Raw genomic sequence first — 27,723 nt, 5'->3', positions numbered from 1 at the left:
GTATAAATTCAGGGTGTTGATTCAATGACAGTTTAGAAGTGAAAATGTGGTGTACTGAGGTAATATCCCTACTTCTGTACTTTTCCTTGTGAATGCATGAATATGCACCAGTCATTACATATGTGAACTTCTAGAAGTAATGAAGGAACTGAAGTGTCACACTTCACAGGGTTACACACACAGGAAAAATATAATTTTGTAAGTGAAACCTAAAATAGCAAGTTTAAACATTTTAATCTAAAATATTCGGGAATCCAAATAGTCTAAGGAATCTTACTTGCACCTTTTTCAAAGCACAGCTTGAAAATAAACATAAATGTAGTCATGGGGGTCACTCTCATGGCAATTCTCATCTGAAATTCCTACAGCAATCAGAAATATTAAATCCACTGAAAGAAGTAGCTGGAGGAAGAACTGGCTCTAGTTTTAGTCCTTTCCCTCTCGGCAGGTTTCCTGTAAAAGCTAAATAGATAATTTGTATTATAACTGTTGCAGTGGAGTACTCATTACTATTTTTGCACATAAGAGCCATAAATAAGTCTGTGTGCAGTGTGTTCTTTTTTTAATGGGTTAAATTATACTCATATCAAGAAGGCTTCTTTGCTTATGATCTCAGGTAAACATGTACACAAAAAATGGGCCTGAAAATTCAAAAATTGCTGTCTTCTATCAGGAAGAAAATCTACCCTTAACAACATGTCCCTTGTAGAGCCTTGACCTTCCTGTGAAGGGTACTTGTGTACTATTGTTCCCATCTCCAAAATATTCACAGGGCTGCATAGGTATTTATTATCTCATTCCTAGGGGTTATAATATTTAGTACCCATTCACCTTAAAATAGTCTATGTCACTGTCTCTATGGCCTGTTCAATGTTCTTTCGCAAGATAATTGAATTTGAAATAAAAAGTTGGATTTCTTTCACTATAGAGAAAAACACAGTTGAAGTACTATCTCTAACTCACAGTGTCATCCATAAATAAAAGCCTTTAATGCAGGTTGCACTAGTGATTTTAGTTTGAGTTGGCTGTCCTGCTGAGATAAAATTAACTGCTAACAGAGCCCTTCTCAAGCCAAATCCATTCAAGGGACATTCATCCTTCAGCACCTTCCTGAGATGATATACATATATATACACAGAAAGAACAGATTTTATTTTATTTCTCGCAAGGCACAGGAAAAAAAATTACCGTGCATTTCAGGATGAAGGACTACAGGACACTCCTGGATACTCTGCTGTTATATGCAAGTGATCAAGTGAATTCAGGATTACTTTGGAAAGTGAATATATAAATATTGCATAACCATTCTTTGCTCAAGGATGCTCTTCCTTGAGAAGAGAAAACCTTTCAGTGGTACACGTATGAGGAAAAATATATTGTGCTGTCCAAAGTTTATTTGGTTTATTCTATTAACATATAGAGATTATCTATATAACTGTATCACACACATAGACTTTAGAAAGAGTAAGTAAACATAAATATCCTTCATGTCCTTCCATGACTTGATTTCTTGTCCTCCTTTTATAGAGTAACAGATATTTTTTCAAAATCAGTTGAGTTTCCACATGCATCAAATCCTGCTGTAGTCTATGATATTTTAATCACCAGAAATATTTACCTCTGCTTAAGTATGTGTTCATAATCATTATAATTTTAAATTGGCAGGAAAACTTGGAATATTAAACAGTTTCTCTATGCTTCACACCCCGTTTACAGCCACGCTATATGCTGCATTTAGCTGAAGAGAAGCTTATTACTAAATTATTCCTTATCACTTATGACTAATCTGCCAATAGCCTGCCAGTCTCCTAATGCTGGGAGATATTCTATAGAATTTAATTTTAAAATACTGAAATAATAACAAATGGCAGTTGCAATGATACCAGTTTCCTCTTAAAGAGCTTGAGTATGAAAAAAATAGAAGCAGCAAGGAAAGGGGTAATGTCTTAGTTAATCACAGTTTGAACTGTATCCAGCTCAGTGGGGGGCCACTAAAATGGTGGGAGCTGGAGCACCTGCCCTGTGAGGAGCATCTGGGGGAGCTGAGCCTGGAGCAGAGGTGACATGAGGGGACCTAAGAGCAGCCCCCAATGCCTGCAGGAGGTCCTCAAGGAGACAGAGGTGGGCTCTTCACAGTGGTGCAGGATGGAAGGTCGAGAGAGACAGCAATGACATCAGCATCCTTATGGATTAGGAAAGCAGGAAGCCTGTGAAATGTATTGACCACAAGATCTTACTCAGATAAAAAGAATTTTGCAAGTTTTTTAGAGAACCATCAAACAGTTCTGCAGACAGTGAGGATTTTAGTAGATGCTCCAGCATAATCCTTGTATTTTAGGGCATAAATCTCAAAATGAAAATTCTAGAAAGAAGTCTGCCATATGTACCTGACATTTCGTAAGTAGCTCATGGGGTTTCTTATACTTCTTCAAGTACTCGTGTTCAATACCATCAAACATGGACCATTATAATGCATTAGTTATGGCAGTTCCTACTGTAATCTAGACTGTAACTATATGGTATGCCCTGTCCCCCAGTATATCTATTAGCTATATTGGTAATTATCTGAAATTTCAGTCATCCAGATGTTTTCTGTCTCTCCTGACATTTAGATAATTGAGCTTATACTGGAGCTTATACTGATTCTTCCCTTTAACACTGTACCTTTTAATTCTGAGAAGAAAAAAATCTGTGACACAAATTACACTGGAAAAGTTAAAGCTGAAAATTACCCACACTTTCTGAACTTTTCATGATGTAATATTTAAATTGCCCAAGGAAATATTAAAGTAATGGCATTTTTAAAAAATTATTTTATTTCCTCTGTTGGCAATAATGAAATGTTTTTTTTTTTTTTCTGATTTATAACCTATACTCCCATGGAGGGGAGAGATTTTTGAAAAAAGCACCTTTTTTTCTGTGTATTTTTTTATAGATAACTTTGCTCAGTTGAGACACAGAGTTGCATTGTTTGGAGCTGCAACAATACAGGTTCCCTGGTGATCACCCAGCAGATTAGAATCTAACCTTTCCTTATCTTTAATGATCATCAGTAAAATTACCACCTCAGTTTCCTTGGTTGATGAAATGCTGTTAATATTTCTCAACTAAAAGTGAACAGAATCAGCACTAATGAATACTCCATTGCCTCTTTCAGTCAGTGCCACATGTTACTGATTGTTTCAATGGGATGAGAAATATATAGCTTTTTGGATGTCAATCATCATATCTACTGGCAAAAATCATGGGAAGTCAAGCTTTGAATTAATCAGTAAAGTATTCCAAGGAACCCTAATGAGAGACAGCACAATACTCATGCTAGGTGGTGATGGGAGTTATTCCAGCACCAATATAACAAAATGCAATGAAATTAGGAAAGAAGTAACTTGGATTGATGCTTGTATGAGAGAAATTAAAATGCAGTGAAACTTCATTTTATTCAATCAAAATACTCTATGCATTAAACAACATAACATTGCATTGAACTATATAACATAATTAAATAACCGTAAAAATAAAGCACATGAAAAGTAGAAGGCACAAGCAGGGAAGAAGCAGTATTTCAACCATATAGGCTGCAAGTTGGTAAAATGTAGACAACATGGCTGGGATTCAGCTCACCTAACCAGATATACCTCTAATATAGTAATCTGAAAGTGAGTTATTCACTCTCAATTCTCTTTACAATCAATGAACTGAAACGGGAACTCTAGCAGTCATCTGACATCCGCTAAGCATCTCCTTCAGGAAAAGATGAATCTCACACTAGAAAAGATTCACACTTACCCTAAAAATTCATACTTTGCTGACAGTGAGGATAGTCTAGATGACTAGTTCTATGTTATAAATAGTATAGTTTCACCTCTGTCTCAGAAATACAGAAGAATTACCAAGACCATGTGAAGAGGCAGAAGGACAGAGTGAACATGGAAGTTCACAGAAGCAAGTGAATTTTAGAAGCAGGACAGGGCAAGTTCTGGGAAATTAACAGTCCTTCAGGAAAACTGATCTCCAGATAGACAGAGAAACCACTGGAAAACCCTTCTACACTCCATTCGTCTGTTTCCTTTCCACTCTTAGAGATTAATCCTGGCTCAGAACAGTATTTAATGGAGAATATGAAGTTTAAGTGATTCTTATGACTACATTAACAACAAAATCAATGACTTCTAGAGTATTAATTTAATTTTGAAGACCTGGAAATAGTTTCTTAAGGACCAAAGTCACACTATGTCCTGGCTGTCTCTTAGAGTAAATTCCATATGTACTCCTCAGCCTGAATTACTGGAGCACATCTTGTCTTCCTGAACACCGAGGCTGCACTTCATTGGGAGTACATAAATAAATAAGGAGGAGGTTTCTTAAGTTTCATCTCAGCATGAAGCCAGGATTCAGGATGGGAATGCACCTGGAATGGAAGCTGGGAAGTGTTCTCAGGTACTGCAGTAAAGACCTATGCCTCCTCAAAATTTTCATTAACCTGTTTATCTGTATTTTTTTTTCATCTGCAAGACTGAACACAGTACCTCAACACTATATATTTCTTTTATGAAAGCTGAAACGTCTTCGCTCTAAAGGAATATAGCAAAATTCAGCCTTAAGATAAAATTCTTGCAAGTATATCTCTGTAAGAAACCTTTGAAGGTATGAGTATCTCTCAATAGGCTTTAATTTCATCTGTTTTCTGCCCTAAGTTGTACAGCAGGAAAATCAGAAAGACTGTCATCTGATATGCAGGACTCCTCCGTGTTGTCATCAGCATGCTTTTTCTGAGAAATGGCTGAGAATTAGGTTTATGTGGGCCATAATGGCCACAGACTGGGAAGGTTTAGTTTGTGAAACTCTCAGAAGGCTCTACATGAGCTGTTATCTTCTCCTGCATGACTCACCCCATGACTGAAAGAGCACTACAGAGTACATGTTCCTGCTCCCATAAAGAACCCCAAAACAGGAAAAAGACTGTATGAGTGTGTTGACTGCTAGTGCTAAGATACTGTTTGTCAGTACAACAGGAAGATCCTGTTTAGCTCAAAAAATCCTGTATCTTGGCATGCATATTTTGGCATGCAGTTCAGGGATGTTATTAATCACTAAGCGGAGGGAGGACAGATGTGATGTATTTTGGGCAGCTTATAGTAGAAAGACTTGAACAAGTCACTTAATATAAAACACAGATTCCAAGGAAAGAAATGTCAAAAAAACATGCTGGAGCGAAACTAGATAGTTTATTTCACTGAGAGGTGGTGTAAGTGCAGTTCAGAAAAGCCTCCTCTGAGCATGGCCTAAGTATATTTGATCCTGAAGTAGCTGGTATATCTACATTTCTGTCTACTTAGCAAAGAGTGAATACAGACCTTTCTCCAATTAATCAAAATCTCTTTGTTTTCTTGATGTGTGAATACAAATTAAAGCCTAGTTCTGTTTGCATTTTGAAGTATTCTATATGTTTTTCTACTGCACAGAAAGGCATCTGTCTCTCTACTTCAAAACTGACTCCTAAGCAGTGAAATCTTGTGCATAAGTTTCAAGATAACTCTACAATGCTTTTATGACACTGCGTTCTGCTTTTGGAAATAGTTCAGTGTATGGAAAACTCCTCTTACGTGAGCAGGAATGTATTTCAAGTGTCCATCTATGAAGTTCAGAAATCTATTCATCTGGTAAAGCTCATTTTTTAAAAGAAATGTCTTACCATAAAACCTAGCTCCTTTCCCAAGAGCCTAATTATAAAGCAATTGCTCTTACCAGGCCTGAGGGCATTTTATTTTTAGTGATTTTAATGACGCTACATGCTGGTGAGTTCACAAGCATTTTGCAGGAAGTGCTGTATTCAAATTCTCTCTATAGCACCTACTTAGCAGTCTTAAGACTAAATCTTTCAGTATCCAATATATGGAGGAACCTTTTCATCTGCACTTTAATTTAAAGTGCTGTTTTCTTTACAAAGAGAAAAGATACAAATAGTACTTGCTGTGTAGAATTACTATATGAGTTTCAATAAGGCCAAATGCCAGGGGCTGCACTTGGGCCACAACAACCCCCAGCAGCGCTACAGGCTTGGGGAGGAGTGGCTGGAGAGCTGCCAGTCAGAGAGGGACCTGGGGGGTGCTGATTGACAGCCGGCTGAACAGGAACCAGCAGTGTGCCCAGGTGGCCAAGAAGGCCAATGGCATTCTGGCTTGTGTCAGCAATAGCGTGGCCAGCAGGGACAGGGAAGGGATCTGACCCCTGTCCTCGGCACTGGTGAGGCCGCACCTCGATTCCTGTGTTCAGTTTTGGGCCCCTCACAACAAAAAGGACACTGAATGACTCGAGCGTGTCCAGAGAAGGGCAACGGAGCTGGTGCAGGGTCTGGAGCACAGCTTGTACGAGGAGCAGCTGAGGGAACTGGGGGTGTTTAGTCTGGAGGAGGCTGAGGGGAGACCTCATCGCCCTCTACAGCTCCCTGAAAGGAGGGTGCAGAGAGCTGGGGATGAGCCTCTTCAACCAAGTAGTAAGCAATAGGACAAGAGGTAATAGCCTCAACTTGTACCAGGGAAGGTTTAGACTAGATATTAGGAAGCATTTCTTTACAGAATAGGTTGTTACGCGTTGGAATGAGCTGCCCAGAGAGGTGATGGAGTCCCCATCCCTGAAGGTGTTTAAGAGTTGGGTTGACATAGCGCTGAGGGATCTGGTGTAGTTGGGAACTGTCAGTGCTAGGTTGGTGGTTGGACTGGATGATCCTCAAGGTCTTTTCCAACCTAGACATTTATGTGTGATTCTGTGATTATCTAATATTTTTAAAGGGTTATTTTCACTAGTTAAAATAGACACGTTAGAAGACTTACAGTTTATACACTATCAACATCAGGTTTGCACATAAGAGTCATGGAATACAAAGTCATAGTGCATAAATGACCTCTCTCTTTTGTAGACAAGTTTGAAATCGAAAAAATCACACTGGATATGTCTGATGAATAGAAAATGTCCTGTCTGGCATTGTGCCTTATGTGAGATAGTATGTCAAAGTAAATGTCAAGAACTGTTTAACAAAATAAGCAAATATGAAAATAATCATGCATAAGTTGACACACATTTCAGTTTAATGTGACTGCCCTTCTCCAGATGTGAGAGTGGTCTTAATTTGTTAACCCCAGCATCAAAACTACTACTGAACATCTTCCTCAAGTTTACGTAAGCTTTAATTATTGTCTTAAAATTCATACATTAGCTACTATCTCTTAAATTACCTAAGTATCCTCCATATTCACTTAAATAATTTAACAAATTAAGGTACAGTTATGAATGCTGTTTGCATGAATGAAGATGCTGCATATGGAGGGCCAGCCATATGTTGTAATAGTTGTGCTATGTATCCCCTAGATCTGACACAATATTGGACTGTTTAAATGGCAATAGCCTAGACTGATGGACAGTGAAATTGATTTTCTCCAGTCCCTCAGAGAGACTGAAATTTAGAAGGTGGAAAAACTTGACACAAGAAAGCAAAGGATTTAAGTATTAATGGTGGGTTTTACAAAACATAGCATCAAGGACACCTGTATGCTGCAACATGGTATGCTTTTAGCCATGGTTTCTGTCCAGCTGCTACATCTGATCTTGCTCCTCAGTATGGAGAAGGGAGCCCCAAAGGAGGATACCTGTCTCAGTCCTATCTAAATAAAAAGTCAAGATATGGCCAGGGTTCACACACAAACTGAGCACTTGGGAAGCACTCCCAGGACCTGCAAGTTGGACGTAGACTTTAAGGCTCCCAAGAAGCTTGAGAGAAACAGAGCAGGACACTCATAAACAAATGTGTGCTTTTCAGATAAGAGAAAAGTAGAAAGGAGAATAAGAGAAGGAAATATATATAAACATGGTATTCCTGAAGAAGAAATTATATACAGAAGAAGTCCTAGACTCTTTAGAGGATTCTTGGGTGATCAATTGCCTGAAGCAGGGGAAGGTGCACAGATGTTTTAGTGCTTTGTGCAGGTTTGTATGTTTATAAAGTAAAGAATAACTTTTCTGGAGCCTACATGTCTGTCTGCTTCATTTGCAAATCTCCCTAAAGACAAAAAGCATAAATTCTCGACAAAGTTGCAGAAAAATACATGCTTAACATAATGGGAAGTCTTAAAATATCCTGGAGCTCTTGGGTGGTGATACACCAGATCTGTAGGGAAAATCCAAGGAATCTTTTGTGTTTCTTTTGTTACAAACTTAACCCAAGAACACTTCTGAGTTCCCAAAAATATAGGTGCCCCACCTTCGCCCTGTCTTCATACTGGAGTGAGACATACCTGTGTGCCAGCAAGACCATGCACAACTAGAGGGTACAAGAGGAAACTCAGTGTTACAGCCTACTCAGAGCAACAAAAGGAAGAAGGTTTAGGAGCTCTCTGTGGTGCGACCTGAACAGAGCAGCGTTCTGAAGGGCAGCTCTACCAGGCTGGATGGCACTATGGAGAGAGGAGTTTCTGGGCAATGGTAATTTTCTTCTATTACCCATTTTCTTCTAATCCACATTCAAAACTCACTGACTTTAACAGGAAGAAGCAACACTTAGTACACTGGTAATCCCCAAAACTGCACCTATTTGTCTTAGAGAAGATATATTACAGTATTTTATGCTTATCAGTTTGCTCATATAAGAGTATCAATATCCTTTATATATTTTAATTGCATTTCATAATAATCTTCATTCTGCAGATGCCTAAGATGACCTTCTCAAAATGGTCATGTAGTTGCACTGAACTTAGAAGGTTAAAACTGTAGAAATGATGGAAAGACAAAAAAATAGTGGCTGTAGATTTTACATGCAAACTTGGAGGCTATGGTTTTTAACTTCCAAATTACAAAGCCTAGAAAATCTCAGAATAGTCAGAAGCTCATGACTCCTGTCACTGCAGTCATTTAATCATTATAACACTGATAGTAAGCTTAAGAACATGTATATGAATATGTACAAATATCAGTTCTCAAGGAGGGATAGTCCTGGCAGTAAGAAAGTCCTGGTATTTTCTGTAAAATGAATACTGATTTCTGCATCTTAAACTACCAGTATAAAAATGTAAAGTGGTATTTTTGGATGTTAGGTTCCTAAAAGCATTATATCACAATCTCAATATAAACAATATTTTTCAGAACTGGTGAGTATGTCTTGAATGACTGCAGAGCAGTCCAGATTTCCTACCCTTTTTTGGTCTCGGGTCTTTACAATGAGCAAAAATTAAGGCTGTAGCCAAAGTTAGCTGTATAAAATCAGAAAATGAAGATCTGATGTACTAGCTGTATCATTTATAAAAACTAAAATAATATAATTCAGTGTAAAGTGACTGAAATAATGTTGCCAGGAATAATAGTCAGAGAACCCCAAGGAAGCTGCTAAAGGACTTTGAGATATGTGTGTGGCACCACTCAGAGAGAATAACAGTTTAGCCAAATAATGAAACCAAACAGAAAGCAGAAAATCACGTAACAAAGTTATGAATTATAACCATAAAATTAACCTGCAGAATTATACTGTCTTATTTAATAAATATTCAACAAACTTTCAATTAAAATTTTGACAACAAAAATGTATAGCAAAAAAAAAAATTTGGCAACTACCAATAGTTCATTGTCAAAAACATTTAGGACTCTTTGCTTAGATATAGGAAGTGGGACTCAGCACTTCACAGAAAGTGAGGTTTAGTGTTAGGAGAGTATCTGGAAATGCCTTCAAAGGACAAATGCTGCACTGTCCAGAGAAAGGACAAAGGAACTAACACCTGGAATAGCAGGCCTGGTTCTGCTCTATTTGGCTTGGCGTTACCCAGCCAGAATAGATAGCCACCCAGTAAGGACTCAACAAGAAAAAATACGTAAAATGATCCTATGTCAGACATATTTCTTTGAGGGAGAATCAGAAGTTGCAGGAATCTTAAGTGGGGAAGATTTCAGTCTGCAGGGTTAAGTTTTAAATGCCATCAGCCATGGCTGCAGCATATCTAAATAGCTTATTTGACAAAGAGATGGTTTAGCTGAAGCATCGTTTCCCATCACTTGGCTCAGAAACAACAGGAACTCAGATACAGAGAAAAACAGATCAAAACAAAGACACAAACTGTCAGGCCAATAAGTACATATTTTACTCAAAGTAACTAACTTCAAAATGCATTGAGTTCTCTTTCCCATCACTTCTGTTTCTGGAGTCCATGTTTCTACTCGCATGTCCGCAGACACTAGCTTACCAATCATCTGCATCTACATTGCTTTGATTAGCACTCCCTGCTCAACAGCACCTTTTTTTCCCATTCCTCAATTCAAAGGTAAATTCAAAGCTAAAAATAATTAGCTCAGATAGTCAGCAGTGCCAGTTTCCAAATTCACTGCCAGGTTCTCTGGCATTCTCTCACTTCTGTGATCACCCCAAGAGCGTCCCTCTTGATCTTTTCATCAAGCCTATATGTAAGCAGATTCCTTCTAAAGTTACACTCTCTAAAACACAGAATCTTCCAGATTACTAAAACTGTCATCCAGGTTCTTATCACCGTGCATCTCAATTACTGTAATGTCCTTCCTCAGCCTGGACAAACGTAACCTGTCATCTTTGGTATCCATTCAAAATGCTGCTGCAAAGTTAATTTTCTGAGCCCATCATCTGCCTGTGTCATTCTTACCTATTCATCCATCTACTGGATATCCCTTCCCTACTTCATCAGTTATTTATTTCCAAGAAATTTCAAAGTGTAATTCATCCCTTCAGCACTCTCAAAGCATTTCTTATTCTGTAACCAACAGCTCATTATGCTTGCCCTCTAAGTCTGACTTGTTAAATGTGAGGATCTTTGCTCTTTCTGTGCTGTACTGCTTTGTAAACATCCCTGAGAACTATGAGACAACTGAAAATATTATGTTCATTGTCTGAGTCCAAGATCAGAAGCACCAAGGTTCTGAATTCAAAATGCTGTGACAGTAAAAATTTACAGCATGGAATAATTTACAGCATGGAATTTATTTAATGAATTTTGCTTAATTTTCTGTTTAAAAAACAGTTAATTTGGTATTCAGAAGTACTCACCAATAATCTTTGCAAATTATTCTTGCCATGTTGCTTTAAAAAAAGCAAATTTGAAAATTTATCTGTTTTGATGTATATATAGGTCACATGATAAATTTCTGTAGCCTAGTTACAGGAGTATGTCTTAGAGGCTGGCTGTGGGTACAAACACTGGTGATTACACATCTAAAATCTACTGCCTGACAGTAAATTCTAAAATTATAGTTGTTGTGGTGGTCATTCCTAGCAATAAACTTAGCTTCCAGAATATCACCTGAAACAAATGAAAAAGATAGAAAGACACGAGCTATTTTTATTTTTAAATGCAAGTGCTTTTTCAAAAGAATTGTCATCTTATTTTAAGCCTGATTCTCTAAGGAAAAGGGTTCGTTGCCTGAGTTTTGTCTTTCTGTAATGCTCAACTGAGTAATATTCCCTTAACCCCACAGTAACTTTTTTAGACTTCTGGTTAAAAAACAAATGAAAAAATTATTTGGGGGGAGAAAAAAAAATGGTACACACAATTCCAAATTAGCCACAGTGTACACTGCCTTGCTCATGGGTGAGCTGTGGAGGGAAGCAGGGGATGTGTAGGAAGGATCAGGGGACATGTGGGAGTAGGGAAATAAAGGAAAACACCGGATGAAAGGATCTGAGAAAGAACTGGCTATATTAAGGCAGTAACAGAGGGGAAAGGGTGTTAGAGGTGTAAGACATCCTTCCATAGAAGAATAAGGTTTGTTTATTCCTTTGCTCATACAATTACTTGGGGTCTTAACTTTTTTGAGTGTTTATGTCTTTTCTGAATGCATAAATCTTATCTTGCCTATCTTAGCAATCATCGTCTCATTTCACTGGTCAGGACAGTATTTCCATACAGTAACATCTTTCTATCAAGCGGCACAAAGCTAGCTGAATGGAAGAAAGCCATGGTCTAAATAATACAACATTCATGACCTATGTATAAATATTCCTTCTCAGTGTTCTCACAGGACTCAACTAACCTTCCTTCCAAACAGGTCATAGAGTTTTAAATACTTTATTTCCTATTGCCATTTCAACAAGGAATGTCCTGAATGCCTCAAAAGAGCAAACTAAGACTAATCATCTGGGAAAACACTAACTCCACCCAGGTACCAGATACAGCATATGAAGCAGGGTCACTAGATATCATTCTTGACTGTGGGTCAGAAGTTCCTCAAATCCTGTTCTCAGAGCTGGCTCAAGATCCAGTGCAGGAACATCAGACTAATACAAACAGAGAACAAGCTTGCAATCTTTTCTGACTGTAACACCACAACAATTCTCAAATGAGTGTTAGTACCTTCCACTGTAGCCCTCTCGCAACATGGCCTTTGGCTTCTGAGTGTTAGTAATACAAATCCCTAGCCCACGAGCACAAAACTTTACTACAGTGTGGCCTTTTACTTTGATATGCTGTCCTAACCACCTGTATCTATACCATATTCAGTTCTATCTGTGGTATGTATTGTAACTTTTCAGCCACAGTTATTATTTAGGTGGGTAATTAGTATTTTTGGATGCCTTTTAAAGTGGATTAGAGGCTAAAAATAAAAGGGATGACACTGTGGTGAAAAACTTTTCTCTATAGCCTATCAACAAATACTATTTGAAACAGGTTGAAAACATGATTGACTTCATAAGCTTCAGACAGAAAATGGAGTCAACATATTATTTAGAACTACATTTTTTTTGTTTGGTGCATTCAGTTATAGAAAGAAATTTGCACTGCTTTCCTATCACAAAATTAAAGGTATTCCATATATAAACCATGTTATTTGTAGAGTTCACAGGATGACTACACAGATAATATCTAAAGTTCATTTATTAAATTCTACTTCCCCTCTTTTTTCTCTCAAATACATACTGTACACCAAACTGACTAAAGAGAAGTGAAGGTGATGAAGTCTGTAACAGGACCAACACATGCAACATCCCCTTTTTTGCACAGCAGTGAAGGAGCACAGCACCCCAGTACCATGTCCCACTCGTTACACTTACTGTGAATGGATATCTGCTGTCCTCTTCCTGTTTTACAGTGAAAGTTTAACACTTATAACAATTATTTTAGTGAATGACCTGCTCTTTATTGAAAATTTGAATTCTTTCAGGGGAAAGGTAAGTGCCTAAACCCTAAATCATTCAAGTTTTATCTGAGACAGGAAGTATTTGAGTGCCTTCCAGGAGCTGCAGCTTGGGCTAGGATCACCACTGTTCACTTCATCATCCTTAAGACACTGTGGCTGTTGTGTCACCTAAAGGAAACCTGGCTATAATACAGGAGGTGTTCATTCCTATAGGAAAATGGGAATATGAGGCATATATTCCCATGTGGTAAACTCAGCATCAGAGTGATTTTTAATGTGCACAATTCAGATTTTTTTTTTTTCACGCAAAACAAAAATATTGCCTTTCCATTTTTAGAGGGAGGGTCTGTAATTTAGGAAGATGGCTACTGGGATTTTTTTATACCTCAGTTGAAATTAGATTTTGATAACTTAGGACCTGAGCTATTACCTTGTAGATGTCCAGGAATCCACACTGATGGTCAAACCGTGTGTAGAGTTCATTCAGCATGCTGATGACCTGCATGGGCGTGCACTGCGCACAGATGGCAGTGAAGCCAACAATGTCCGAGAAGAGCATGGTGACATCATCAAACTTCCTGGCCTGAACCTGCTGTCCCTGCCACAACTGCTGAGCCACTTCTTCAGGGAAAATAGAAATAAGGAGATCTACTGTTTTCTTTTTCTCCTCTTCTAGGGCTTGGTGTGTACATTCTAGTGTTGCCTTCAGCTTATCCATTCGTTTCTTCAAGCCATCCTGGGCTTTTGCTTGCTCCCCAACCAATATGACATCGCGAGTAGCATCATGGATAGGTATGTCTGAAAGATGGAGGCCTCGGCCCATCAGTTCATCCAGCTTGTCCACACAGGGGGAGCCCAGAAACAATATTGAGTTTGATTCTGGCACGTGAATCATTTGTCCTTTAATTTCCATCACCTGTAAAATAAAAATGGAGTTTAAAAAAGGAAAAAATAACTGACAGATGTGGATCCTCATTTTACTTTCCCCATCCTCTTTCAGCTAAAATTGATAAACTGTAGCTTTTTATACACTCACCTATTCAAGGAATGAGACTCACATAGTCCACTCACCTAGGTGAGTCAGAAAATAGCCTATACTGACACAAAAGCTTTCCCAGATCAGATGTTGGATTCTATTTCAACCCAATTGTATAAGAAAACAACCCCAATAACATGTATTTCTCAGAATGGTATGTTAACAATGCTTCTATATTTTGCTCCTGGAATGTACCTGGCCTTAAAAGCAAATTCCAGAGCAACTTCTTGTTACTTAGCTATAAATTATTAAAAGCACAAAATTAAAGGGAAATGACAACTATCTGAAAGCAGGTTAGTGAAATGGTGAAGTATCTTCTGTTCTTAGTAGCAAAACAGGTACTAAGTCAAATGTGGTCATGTTATAGAGGAATCAAATAAGAATAAACATGAGAAAGAACTCCATAAAATAATAAATGGCATGGAAAAGATACAGGAGTGCTCCTATTTCCTATTTGCCTTTTCAAACATGCAGTAGAGTTGAAGGCTGACATTCTATTAGAGTCTGTGGATTTCTTGGTGATATAGATTCATCTAATTTGTATCTGCAGAACAGAAGAAGGAACAGTAGGAAAGGAGTAGTAGGTGGATCGTCACACTGGTTTATAGATTTTGTGTTTGCTTGGTAAATGGCTAGATGTTTTGAGTGCTGTCCAGTGGCTGACACCAATGAGGCCCTGGCTTGTTACCTCTCGCTCCATGATGGCAGTTGAGCACAAATCTACAAGACTGAAATGGACACTGAAAACCAGCTGTAATGATATATTTGACATTTGGGGCTACATACATTCTGATTTTTAGTAACTTACTCGGGTCACACAAAAGTAACTGTCAAACGCTGAAAAGGACATTTCTCACCTGAATATAGTATTTAGAATACAAAACCAAACAGAAAACTAAAATTAACATGTTTTGTTTAACCAGAAGATAATTAAATCAGATAAACTCTATCTCTTTGTAAATGCAGCCTGCCATAGCCTCTGCCATGAAAAACACTAATCATTAATGTTTTCATTCCAGGACCTCACCAAGACCACGGCAATACTATGCTAGGTGATCTAAAAAACCCCACAGGCCTTACCCCAAGGATCTCATAGCTAAAACAGGCACGACACACAAACTTTGTGCATCTAAGAACAGTGTTAGTCACCATAATGCCTTAAATCTGTATTTTTCTATTCCACACAATCCACTGAAATGAAAAAGCCTCTCCAGTTACCCTTGCTTTCATTGTGTAGGCATTCCCTCACTCTCACATGATTCAATTTATAATTTAATCCTCCTTCCATCCATAATCCTTCCAAGGAAAACAGGAAAACCTCAAGCAGAGAATCCAGAGGTATCTGTAATAATTATGTGATTTAAGTGTCCAGAGGCCTGGAAGCTCCTGCTGAGCTGACACCTAGCCCTATATGGTACTTTCCATGTTTGGGGGAAACGTTGGGAAGCTCCTGTTTCTCTTAGGGATTTCTTACATCAGATAATATGCTGTCATTGGAGATTCTACTGTCAACATGGGGACGGAGCCTACCCTGTCCCCATGCCCTCTGCCTCCATACCCCACATTGCTAGCAACTCGACAGATGTAACTTCTGATGTCAGCCTAGGAACTCAGCAAATAAAAGTAAATGAAAATAATTAAAATTGAGAATTTTCTTAATCTATGTTCCCACACACCTACTAATGTTTACATTTCTAAGCCCTGTTTCCTCAGCTTCGTTCTGGGACAGCCATCTCTGTGAGAAAGCTAGTCAGCTACCTAGATGAGCAGATTTAATTCTCTGAGGCTAATTGTTCTTTTTAATTTTTAAAACATATGGATCCCTGCTCAAAACATAAGGGAAATAGGTGCTTTCTTCATGCATGCAGCCTCACGCTTTCAAAGGGCACATCCGAAACTGTTTTAAGTACAAATTGACAAATATGAAATACATGGTATGGCATTTCTAAATACTCTTCTTGTTTTGTTTCCCTCTGCCAGAGAGTTTTTCTCTTTTCTGTTCCTAGAACTTCACTTGTGTGCAAAATAAATGTATCTCATATTATCACTTCTCTCTTCCACCTCCAGGTGAAAACAGTCTGAACTCAGAGAGTGTTACCACAGACCCTGGCTGAGCCAGCCTGGCCTGGGGGTGGGCTGCTTGTCAGCAAGGCACAGCACCTGGCTTGAAGCAGTGTTTCTTGTGTTAACCTGCTGTGAGACTAGAAGAAACTTAATGCATCACTCTGTGCTCTTGCTTCACCTTTGTCAGTTTGAGGTGTCAAACTCTTTGATGTGATCTCTGTCAGTGTGAATATATTGTGCCAACCTTCCCTGGGTGGATTCTTTTCAGGGAACAGTGATCTAGTGAATAACGTACTCAACAGGCACTCTGGAGTCCTACGCTTTGCTTCTGGGTAACCCCAAGCAAATTATCAACTCTGAGTGCTTATTTGGCCTTTCAGCACAGCAGGAACAATGATACTGACCACCCTATAACACATTTGGAGACGTATGTGTGAGAAGCAATAGAAGACACACACAACCCTGTAAAATGCCTAATAATAAACTGTTCTGCCCAAGTGAGCTGAGCCTCTGCTTCAACAAGATTGAGGGTTTCTAAAGCATTTTTAGAAACTCTGAAAATACATTCTCCCTACACAACTGCCTGGTTTCCTAAAAGTGTCAAAGGTTCAGTGCTATTTCGGCTTTACTCTCTGAATATTATTATCATTTGCTCTGCTTAACAGGAATTATTGATGTTTCCTACCACTCCTTTCATGTTCCATTAGTGATTATGATGCCCTGCTGTCTCTTGATGACTGAGGGGTTTTTTTTAGAAAATGGCCTGCTAGTCTCTTCAAGTGCCAAATCAGGGAACTGGACAGCAGAAGCAAAGCTGCCTCAGCTTGCCTGGGGAGCAAAACTCGGGTCTCGTAAAGCACAACAGTAGACAAGAGCTAAGACTGCATCACTCTTCTCAGTTTTTGCAAAGCCCTTTCCTTTCCAAAGAAGTTTCTGAGATGATTCAGACTCTTTCTAGAGGGCTTTGGTCTTCAACTGTGATCCAACATAACCTCCATCTCTTTTCTTTGGACTCTCTTGTGTTTTGTATCCTTCTCTGTATCTAAAAGTATAACTGAATGAAATAACAGATTTGCCTGAAGGTTGCCATAGAAAGTCACACTTCTGGGCATCTCCCAGAGCCGGACTGCTTTATACCTGGACTGAAAGCCTACAGGCAATGAGGATTACATCATATATCTTTCTTGTAAGCAGAGAAAGACTGAAACATTTCTGTCATCAGTTGTGTATCATTACTGCTACATTTCATTGCTTTTCTGTCTCTTTAACTACACTCTCACCAAATAAAGTGCAAATAATTTCACTGTTTTCATAGAACATTCTCTGAATGGTTTAAGAGCACATTTTGAAATTAACAATTACACATTGTATTTTACAGGATTATGTTGCTGCGAAATGATGGTTGCAGCCTAAGTAGCTCGAGGATTAAAACCAAAAAACCTCTGCTGAATTCTACCTTCCTGCAAACCCACTGAGAAGAAAGGGAAGTAAATAGAAGTCCCTGCTTCTCAGGAACTCTTTCAGCCTCTCTCCCCAAAGACCCACCCAGAGAACACCAACAGACTCTAAAGCTGCTGTTTGAGAACACGAAAGAGTATCCTACTGTGCTGTACACCAACAGCTACTTCACTAGGTACACAATATCCAGAGCTCTGCATGCTCTGGATGCATGCCATCCTAGGATTAAGTATGGATCAAAAGCTTATAAATCGAATGCCAACTACACTGCCTAGTCTTTAAGGAAAAGCATGGGGAAAAGATTGATTCATTGCACTGATGGAAAGGAATACTTCTTTGTACAAAGACAGGAGTTTCAGAATAGTGACTTAGAGAAGGTGTACACACCTTCTGGAAAATATTAAGGGAAATATGAGACAATATTTCTGAAGAAGAATTGGGGGTTTAAAAAATAATTTTCTTTGTCATTAGACCACGCCATGTTTTCTGAAGCCTCTGCAATCCTCACATTCTAATGGAGCTGCTGCTTTGACTTTGATCAGCACATAATCCCTCCCAAACTGTTATTACAGCCTTCTTTTCCTAGCATTTTTTTATTGGGAGTAGGTTAGGTAACTTACAGTGCTAGGCCACACTTTTGTAAACAGTTATACATGCATGCTGGACTTCATACAATGAACAGGTTCAATGAGAATCAACAAAGCTGTTTCTTTAACAGACCCATAATTATTTAGAGGACTGGGAAGATTGGGGGAAATCACCTTATGAAAAATCAACCTGGACACCATCACCACTTCAAGGTACAAATAAAATAACATAAGTTCAGGAAAAAAAAAAAAACAACACATCACTGCACACTGAGGATGAGCGTATAAGGTGACTTTTAGAAAGGTGAACCAGCTTCTAGAGAAAATTTTAAAACAGCTGGATTCACTTCTCTGAATGACCTATAGGATACATGGCAGTGTCTCAGGGACACTTACAGCAAGATACTCAAAAGTATTTGAGCAGTTAGGGACTTAGGGGATTCTGTGAGCACTGGACAAGGCAACAGCACATTGCCAGAAAGCAATGTAATGACTCTGCTTGTCCTGTTTCCAGGTGACACATTTAGAAGAAGGGCTGAAAGTATGATGGACAACACTGGAATTAAAAAAAAAAAAAAAAATTCTCTTAAATTGGAGGAATAGGCTAAAACCAGAATTCAAAGAAAGGGCAATGAATATGCTTAGGCAGAAATAATCAAATGCAAAAAATACAGGCAGGCTAACAGTTCCTAAGAAGATGGCCCAAAGTCTACAGAGTGAAACTGATGAATGTAAGCCAACAAGTCATCCTGTCATTAAGAAAGAAAACACTATACAGGACTACGTAAACAGGAATATAGCTTGGAAAACACAAGGAGTAATACTTATGCTATGACCACCAGTGTTGAGTCCCCAGGTGGGCAAATCTATTTGTGCTTGGTATAGCAATGGGTGTATCAGTTGGAATCTGCTGAAGAGCAAAGAATGAGATGAAAGGTTGTGCTGGGTTTTTTGTAGCAGGGGAGGGGGCTATGGTGGTGGCCCCCTGTGAGAGGCTTCTGGAAAGCTCCCCTTGCTACAAGGCTGAGCCAATTAGTGATGGTGGCTGCACCTCTGAGATAATGTATTTAAGAAGGGGAACCTGAGAGGAGAAGTTGGGATTCGGGAGGAAGAGTTGCAAGGAGGACACCTGTGCAAACACCAAAGTCAGTGGAAGAAAGGAGGAGGAAGGGGAGGTTGTGTTGATGCAGAGAGCCCCCCTGTATCTCATGGTGAGATGGGAGGGCCACCCGCCCTGACACCATGGAGGTGCATAGTGGAGCAGATGTCAACCTGCAGCCTGTGGAGGTCCTCATGCCAGGGCAGGCAGCTGTGCCTGAAGAAGGTTGAGACTCTATGGGAAGAAGCCCCCACTGTTGTAGTTCGGCGCTGGGAAGACTGCAACATGCAGGAGTGACCTACACAAGAGCAGCTCGGGAGTGTCTGCAGACAAGAGAAAGTTCGTGGAAGACTGTCTCCTGTGAGAGGGACACCACATGGGAGCAGGGGAGAATACAAGGAGTCCTCCCCCTGTGGATTGACCATAACCCCCATTCTCTGCAGCCCTCCGCTGCTGGTGGGTGAGGAGATCGAGAGATCTGGAACAAAACTGAACCCAGGAAGAAGAGGGGGGTGGGGGAAGGTGCTTTTAACAGTAATGCTTCTCACTGTCCTACTCTGGCTGTTAAGTGTTGTTGTTAGTGTTTGAAATTAAAGTGATGTTTTCTTCCCATAAAAATTCTCTCTTTTCCCCATGACAATAATGCTGGATCATCCCTCTCTGTCCTTATCTTGATTCCTGAGCATTTTACTTTATTTTCTCCTTCCCATTCCTGAGGGGGAAAGGGTCAGTGGACAGCTGTGTGGTGCTCAGTTGCCCTGTGGGTTCAAACCACGACAAAGGTCTAGAAAATATGACCTGCAAAAAAAATTGAAAAAATGTGATGGTTTAACCCAAAGAAGAAAAATCTCAGTGTGGAGTTATGAAACTCCTCAAATACACTAAGAGCTGATGCAAAAAGGTCACACTATTCTACAAATCCAGTGGGGAAAGCTTTGCAGAAAAGGACCTAGGGGGTCCTGGTGGACACCAAGTTGAACGTAAGACAGCAATGGGCTCTTGAATCAAAGGCTAACACTGCTCTGGACTCTTGTAGGATGCGTGCTGCAGCAGGTTGAGGGAGGTAATACTTCCACTCTGCTCAGCATTGCTGAGGCCACACCTGGAGTATTGTGTCCAGTGCTGGGCTCCTCAATACAAGAGAGACATGGACACGGCAGAGAGTATCCAGCAAAGGACAACAAAGATGATTAAGGGACTGGGGCATCTCCTCTACGAGAAAATGCTGAGACAATTGAGACTGTCTAGCCTGGAGATGAGAAGGCTCAGGAGGATCTTATCCATGCACGTAAATATCTGAAGGGAGGGTGCAAAGATGACAGAGCCAGGCTCTTTTCAGTGGTGCCCATAGACAGGACAAGAGGCAATGGACACAAACTGACACACAGGAGGTTCCCTCTGAACATCAGGAAACACTTTTTTTACAGAGGGTGACCAAGCAATGGGCACAGATTGTCCAGGAATGTTGTGGAGTCTCCATTGTTGGAGATATTCAAAAGCCTTCTGGACACAGTTCTGGGCAACTGGCTCTAGGGGCCTTGCTTATGCAGGAGGTTGAACAAGATGACCTGCAGAGATCCCTTCCAAGCTCAATCTTCTATTACTATGAAATGAACAAGAAGTAAAAGGCTCAAACTGGAAAAAAAAAAAAAAAAATCCTGTTGGATATTATTCTGTTCATAGGGACAGTGAGAATGGAAACATTAAGTGGTGAAGATGTGGATTCTCCATTACTGGATTTGCAAGACCTGCCAAAGGTGATCAATCTTGCTGGCAAGCAGAGGGACGAACCAGTGACTTAACAGAAATCAAAGTGGAAACAGGAAGGAGAAAGGTAGGAGGGTATCATTTTGTCTTCAGACAAAAACTACACAATATATTTCTGGGATAATTAATGCAATACAAATGTGGATAGCGTGGAATTCTTTGCTTCACTTACTTTACAACTAAACTAGTTACTACTCTTCTTACAGGCAACAGCAGGTGATCCATACAAGATGTCTAAGTCAGGGTCAATTGAATTGTGTCCCATGTGTAAAAATACCTACATTTCTCTGTTGTAAAGGAAGCACAAGGCTTGAACATAGATGCCTACACTGGTCAGATGAGTCTACCCCTATCAGAATAAACTTACTTCAAAGCAGTAAAGATATTCCTGTGTATTTAAAGACACCTAAATGTCATTATATAAGTGCACTGAAGGAAGTACACGTCTTCTATTGGTCTAACACATCTCCAATTTAAATGCTCCAAATCTCAATTCAATTAGTTAAACCCAAACTTGATGTGCCCATAAAGTTAACTCTGTTCTGTGGCTGATTGACCACCAACACAGGCAGAACATGACTCTGACGTTAAACAGAGAAAAAGTAATAGACATTACAATCTCTCCAATATTCCAGCTCTGCTTGTAGAGTGGTGTAAGTCAGAACCACAGCCAGCAGAACTAACTGTGGACAAAGATTCATGTAAATAAGAAAAATTTATATTCAAATGAAGCCCTGATTTGCTATCTTATCTGTAGTCCAAAAGCATCTTAATTTAATATAAAAATCTTAACAAAACATAAGCTTCCATTACACCTATGTTTTACTGAAACAGCTAAGAGAAATATGTATCATCTCCACAGAAATGAAAAACTTCTTTCAGCTGATGCCTAATGCAGCTGAATAAACTAGTTAGTGTTTGCTCAGCACAGTTTAAGATTGTGCTCAGGTCCTTGCAAAAGTATAACTCTCAGCATTTGCCTACACGTTTCTATCTCAATTTATTGTCAAAAGAACATTATTCCACACAGCAGCAAAGTGACTGTTACAAATTTCTGGTTATTTATAGAAATCCCTGGGGTGTTATATAATGTGCAACAGTCTCCAGACCAAAGTGACCAAATTTAACATTTTCTGTATATCATAGATACTTCTCAAACAGAAAATGGCAGCATGAATACTGCAGGGAACCCACCTCTAGGAAATCCAAAACTTTGGTGGGAATGCATTCATGTTCTATAAAGTAAAAGAGAGAGCGTGATAATGAGAGAACCATTAAAAACTCTCAGTTGTAAACTTGGACCTTCAAAGTGACTTCTTGATATCAAAAGAGTAAAAGTGTGGCAGACTAAAACCAAATAAATTAGGGTTACATAGGACCTTCTCCATAGGAAGCATAGGTACGCATGGCAAATCAAAGCATGGAGCCATCTGTACGTAAACGTGAAAGGGGAAGAGGTAAAGGAGATGGCTCTATCCCTTGCACATTACTCTGTCAAAACAACTAGATAAACAAAAGGAAACGGTGGATTACACCTGGAAAGATCATGCTGATTTACAATTTCTCCTTTCTTGCTTCAAGACACAGAAATTGCTTTTACAATGGTACTCCAGAGTCCTCCTTGGCTAAGTCCAAGATAAATCTAGCCCTGAGGCATAAAAATAATGGGAAGATGATTCCTTCGAAGGAATTCCTTTCTTCACAAGATAGCAAGACCCATAACTCAACTTTATGTGTGCCTGAGTCAGTTCCCCTCATGGATGCTCCCAAGCCGAAGAGTGGGTGAACTCAACATGGTAGACAGGCAGAACAGTCTGACAAGGTGCTGGTAAGAGGCTTCATGGCACAGAGGAACAAAAGACAGTTGTTAAAACAAGAGGAAGAAACTCACCGGTGTTTCCAAGATAATTTCAAATTCCTTTTTAAAGTCAACAATCCACATGAGATTGGATTTTTTTTCATTAATAAATACCTTCATATACTTAAAAATGATCTGTCATGTACGTGAATGCACCACTGGCCTGACTGTCCCTGCCCAGTCCCCCGGGGATCCCCCCACCCTGCCCGCAGCCCAGGACTCCCTGTCAGCACCATGGTGCTGTCAGTCCCTGCCTTAGCGATGCTGCCATAGAACTGATATCCAGCTCTCACAGCCCTGCCCTGCCTGGCCATAGGCCCTGTGGGCTCAAGTCCCAGCCCAGTCTTGGCTTTTCCCCATCCCCATGCCCAGCAAGGTGCCAGTGCCCAGTGCTGGGGCTGCCCCGCTCCTGGCTTGGGCGGTTGGGATGGGCCCTGGCTGCTAGGTCCTGCCCAGCCACCCTGGGGACCCCCACAGCTCCTGGCACCCAGGGACCCCTGGACCCTGATGTGCCCTGACAGCATCCCAGGAAAGATTTTACCTAAAACTCCTGTCAGAGTTCAAGGAGCTCCTGGGCAATGCTCTTAATCATATGGTTTAGTTTTAGGCAGTCCTGTGAGAAGCAGGGAGATGGACTTAATGATCCTTATGGGTCTCTTTCAACTCACGATATTCTATGATTCTTTGTTTTTCCTTTCACTGCAAAATCTATTTAAATCCTTAAAACTACTTTCGGGTCACACACACTTCAATCAGCGTGGTAGATTTTTAGGTATCGATAATACATCTCTCTGCTGGTTATTAAAAGCCAGGATACTCTATGCAAATATACAGCTATCCACATTTACAACACAGAGTTATAAATTTACAGCATCAGGGTTAAAAAAACTTGTTTGTATTGCTCAGGAGAAGAGCAATGAAAACAATTTTTGGGAAAAAGCCCATTTTTTTAGCCTAAAATCTTTCTCCCCAGTGCTCTGATTAGATTGCTTCTGGGAATTGTGTGGAGTTGGCCTAGCTCTTCAAGGATGGTGACGTTTGGAAATTGTAGGATTTCTCCTCTGAGACCAGTACACAGCATCTGAAGCTAAGGACTGTAGGAGCCTCATGCATCTTCTCAGTGAGATTTATATTCTTGACAGGAAGTTTAAAATGGAGAGGAGGATCAGCTGCTCTGAGAAGCTGCAGATGCTGGGGACATTCTAGTTTACAGGATATTTCACTATTTATTCATATAACTTTGAGTGAGGCAAGATCCTTTTTAAAAAAACTGAAAACCAGAAGCCCTGCTGCTTGACAGGAACGGTGAGAACAGCGGTCACAATAAACATGCTCCAAAAGGACATCCCCAAGCCACACATTTGTATTAATTTTGCATCTCAACCAAAGCAAAATGCCTTTTTTATACTTACAATCCCACCACAGTTTGATTACAACAAATCAACCAAAGTGTAAAGGAAACTTTCCATATTTAATATTCTCTCTGTGTTGATGAAAAACAAATGGAAGAGAATTACACTGTATTTCCAGTAAGTGTATGTTAAACACTACTTCTTATTTAAGTCTTTTCCAGAAAAAATGGATTATTTTTGTTGCTTTTGTCTTTCCATTTCAAAAAAGGAATGGAGAATGAGAAAACAAGAATGTAACATTTGAGAAAGTCATTAAAGCTTTCTGAAAAGTTGGCTCTTCAGTTCCAACAAATCTCCATTAGCCTGACAAGGCAGTGAGGTGGAGGGTGACACAAATGTGCATGTAGTTTGCCAACTTCACGGAGGTAAAAATCATGCTGGTTACAATTAAGTTACCTGAAATAATTATGACAAATTAATAGGTATGGTCCCTAACACAATACATTTCATGTCTTTTTCTGCACCTGCTTATATTTTAAGAACACTCATATGCATTATCATTTATAATATCATTTATAATTGTTATTCCTTGACTTCCAAAGCTTTCTTCTGTGCACGACTCTCACAATGTACTTAGTCAAAAGAAAATCTTGTAAATTCTGTAGCAAAGTTATGAGCCTCAAAGCAACATGTTTTGCTTTTGGTGGGGTGGGGGCAGAGGGAAGAAAGAATCTGAAAAAACAAAACTGTGGTTTCAGTTCTTGATTCCTGGAGAGAATGTGAAAAGCCCACAGCTCCTGCCTCAAAAGCAGATCTGGGGGTCTGTGCCACAGACCAGCCCCAGTTAGATGGGTGCTCCTGGCGTTAAGATCAACACACATAATGGAGAGTCCCCAGCTCACTACTGGCTTTAATGGTGCCCAGGCTGGTCCTTACCATGCTAGCCTTTACACAGATAGGTCTGAACATGCTGAATTCTGAGCAGAAAATGCCACTTCTGAATGCAAAATTATATACCATCATTAAGTACCTTTGTCTAATCGAATGCTTCTTTGAAACCTTGTCTCTCTTTTCCTGTTTTGGAAATTATCTTACAATACAGCATAATGACCAGCACCCAGAGCAAGGAAATGCTCAACACATTCCACTAGACTCAATTTTACAAAAAGTCAAAGCATGTGCAGGGAAATTTTTTTTATTATATGCCTAATATTATGAATAAGTAATAATAATTTAAGATTGCCTTTAAGTTACGACATTTTGTTGTTTTAAAACAAATGTCATGTTATTTTTACCTTTCGCTTACATCACTCAAACATCAAAGATCTTTCAGTTTGTTTTGAATTATTTAACAAAAAATTTAACAACAGTTGAGTTATGCAACAACAGTAGTAACTGACTGAAAGCCACTAACATATGGGCTCAACCCTTCCTAGAGCTGAAAATTCATCCCATTCCATACATCTAGACTTTTTTTATTTTTGGTGCAGCTACCATACAGAAGTGTGCAGCCATGCCAGAGCTAAGAAAAATACCAGGGGCTGAAACTGCCTTGTAGGGAGACTCTACTCTGAACAGGGCCCTTTTTTGCTCTATGCTGTCAAAACACACCAAATCACACCTTTTCTTTTCTGCTGAGCTTATACTGCAACATTCTCAACATTCAGGATAATGGCACAAGTAAGATCACCAAGACTATCTATCTGGTTAAATATAAATGCTATATGATCAAATCTCTAATTATCTCATGCCTGTAAAAACCTTTCTAATTGATGAATATTATTTGTTAGTTTGTTAAAGACAGATATTTTTATCATTTTTCTTAAATTTTTGTCAGTCAAGCAAGATTACAGAGGAATGTGCCAGTAAACTGAAGGCAGCAGAAGGGCTCCCATTTTCCACAGTGTTATTACTTTTTGGATTAGTTCCTACTGTTTTCACCATCAGATTTGTGCAGATGCACAAATCAGTCTTGCACCTAATCCTTCCACTAGCAGTATTCAGCTTCTAGCAAAAGCTTCTCATTTGTACACAATCCAACCCAGCTGCCTGAGATGACCTGCTATCAGAAAGTACTCTTAGTCATTCTGTGTTACTTCTTGCTAAATATTTTTTCTTTCTTAGATACAGGTTAGTTTGATTCTTTGTGGAAACAGTTTTTATCAAAATGCAATGAACAGGTTAAATGGGAATATACGTTTATTCATGAGAACAGCAGGCAAAGAGCAGCAGAAACATCTTTCCCCTTTGATCTGTGCAGCACAGATATATATAGCAACCATTAGGAGATGTGACATTTCATCACCAACCTAGGTATCTTGAAATTCCTGTGATTAAAAGATCTCTTAGCCTATGCACTAACTATCTTGCCGACATTTTTCTCCTTTAGGACTTACAAGCTCTAATGCTTTCACCATTTCATGTTAAGTATATAAATCTGCTCCAAATTCCTGCCAGCACCATACCAAGGAAACTGATTAAATGTGGAGTCCTCTGCTGGTATTTTTACTTTGTTTTTCTCTTTATTACCCCATATATCAAGTACTTTTGCAGCTTTGATAAAAGACTCTATCATTAGCTTTTGATATCAAGATTAATCAATTCTGATCTCTTGGTGCAGTATAAATTTTCAGAACACCAGGAGAAGAAATTTATTCTTTTCCTAGTCCAAATCACTCTTAAGTTAGATGTAATTAGAAAGAGCCATTCTACCTCTCACCAAAATCACTATATATATATCCAGCTGGTTTTAGTGGGAATTGTACCAGGCCTTTAAAATTAAATTTTCTGTATTTTTTAAAAAAATGTTGGATTTCTTTATGCTCAACATATTACAGCATTAGGAGGCCTTTCATCCATAACTCTCTATTAGCTACCATATTTGACACATACCAGTAAAAGACAATCTTCATGTGGAGTCTCTTACAGGCCATGTTAAAGATCTGAATTTGGAAAGAATGCATTGACCTGGATTAGTAGTCCCAGGTTAAGGATGTAATTTTTAACAAATTACACAATATATTTATTTTACAACCTATCAAGAAATGAAAAGCAAACACAAACATTAAAATGACTTTAACTTAATTATGAATAGAACATATATGGAATGTGAAGCTGCCAGATGTAGTGAATATTCACATTTCTGTAAGCATTAAATCTTCTGTTTAGCTTCCATTTTCTCCACTGCAATTAATTCATTTTTTTCTTGAAACGGTGACAAAGAAAATTAAAAGAATTAGGTGGAAGGTGATATTTTAAAAACAAAGTTTGGTCTCTGTTGCTTTGATTATTCTAGCACAATTTGAGAAAGCCATTAAAGCAAGTTGCTTCAATGGCCCAGGATGACAAGAAATATGAAGTTGTCC

At 39.2% G+C, this 27,723-nt stretch overlaps 1 protein-coding gene across 2 annotated transcripts in view; it reads right to left on the bottom strand.

Annotated features, from left to right (window-relative positions):
* Positions 1-27,723, bottom strand: part of GUCY1A2 (guanylate cyclase 1 soluble subunit alpha 2) — a 175,593-nt gene that overhangs the window by 70,328 nt on the left and 77,542 nt on the right. For both annotated transcript variants that reach the window (XM_074916225.1, XM_074916234.1), the window contains exon 5: positions 13,568-14,053. In XM_074916225.1, the coding sequence (XP_074772326.1) occupies positions 13,568-14,053 (486 nt within the window). The remainder of the gene's footprint in view (positions 1-13,567; positions 14,054-27,723) is intronic.

This window comes from Athene noctua, chromosome 1 (genome assembly GCF_965140245.1).
Source record: "Athene noctua chromosome 1, bAthNoc1.hap1.1, whole genome shotgun sequence".
NCBI classification, from domain to species: Eukaryota; Metazoa; Chordata; class Aves; order Strigiformes; family Strigidae; genus Athene; species Athene noctua.
Note: the sequence above shows the minus strand (reverse complement) of the source record. Positions and strands in the feature narration are given on the sequence as shown.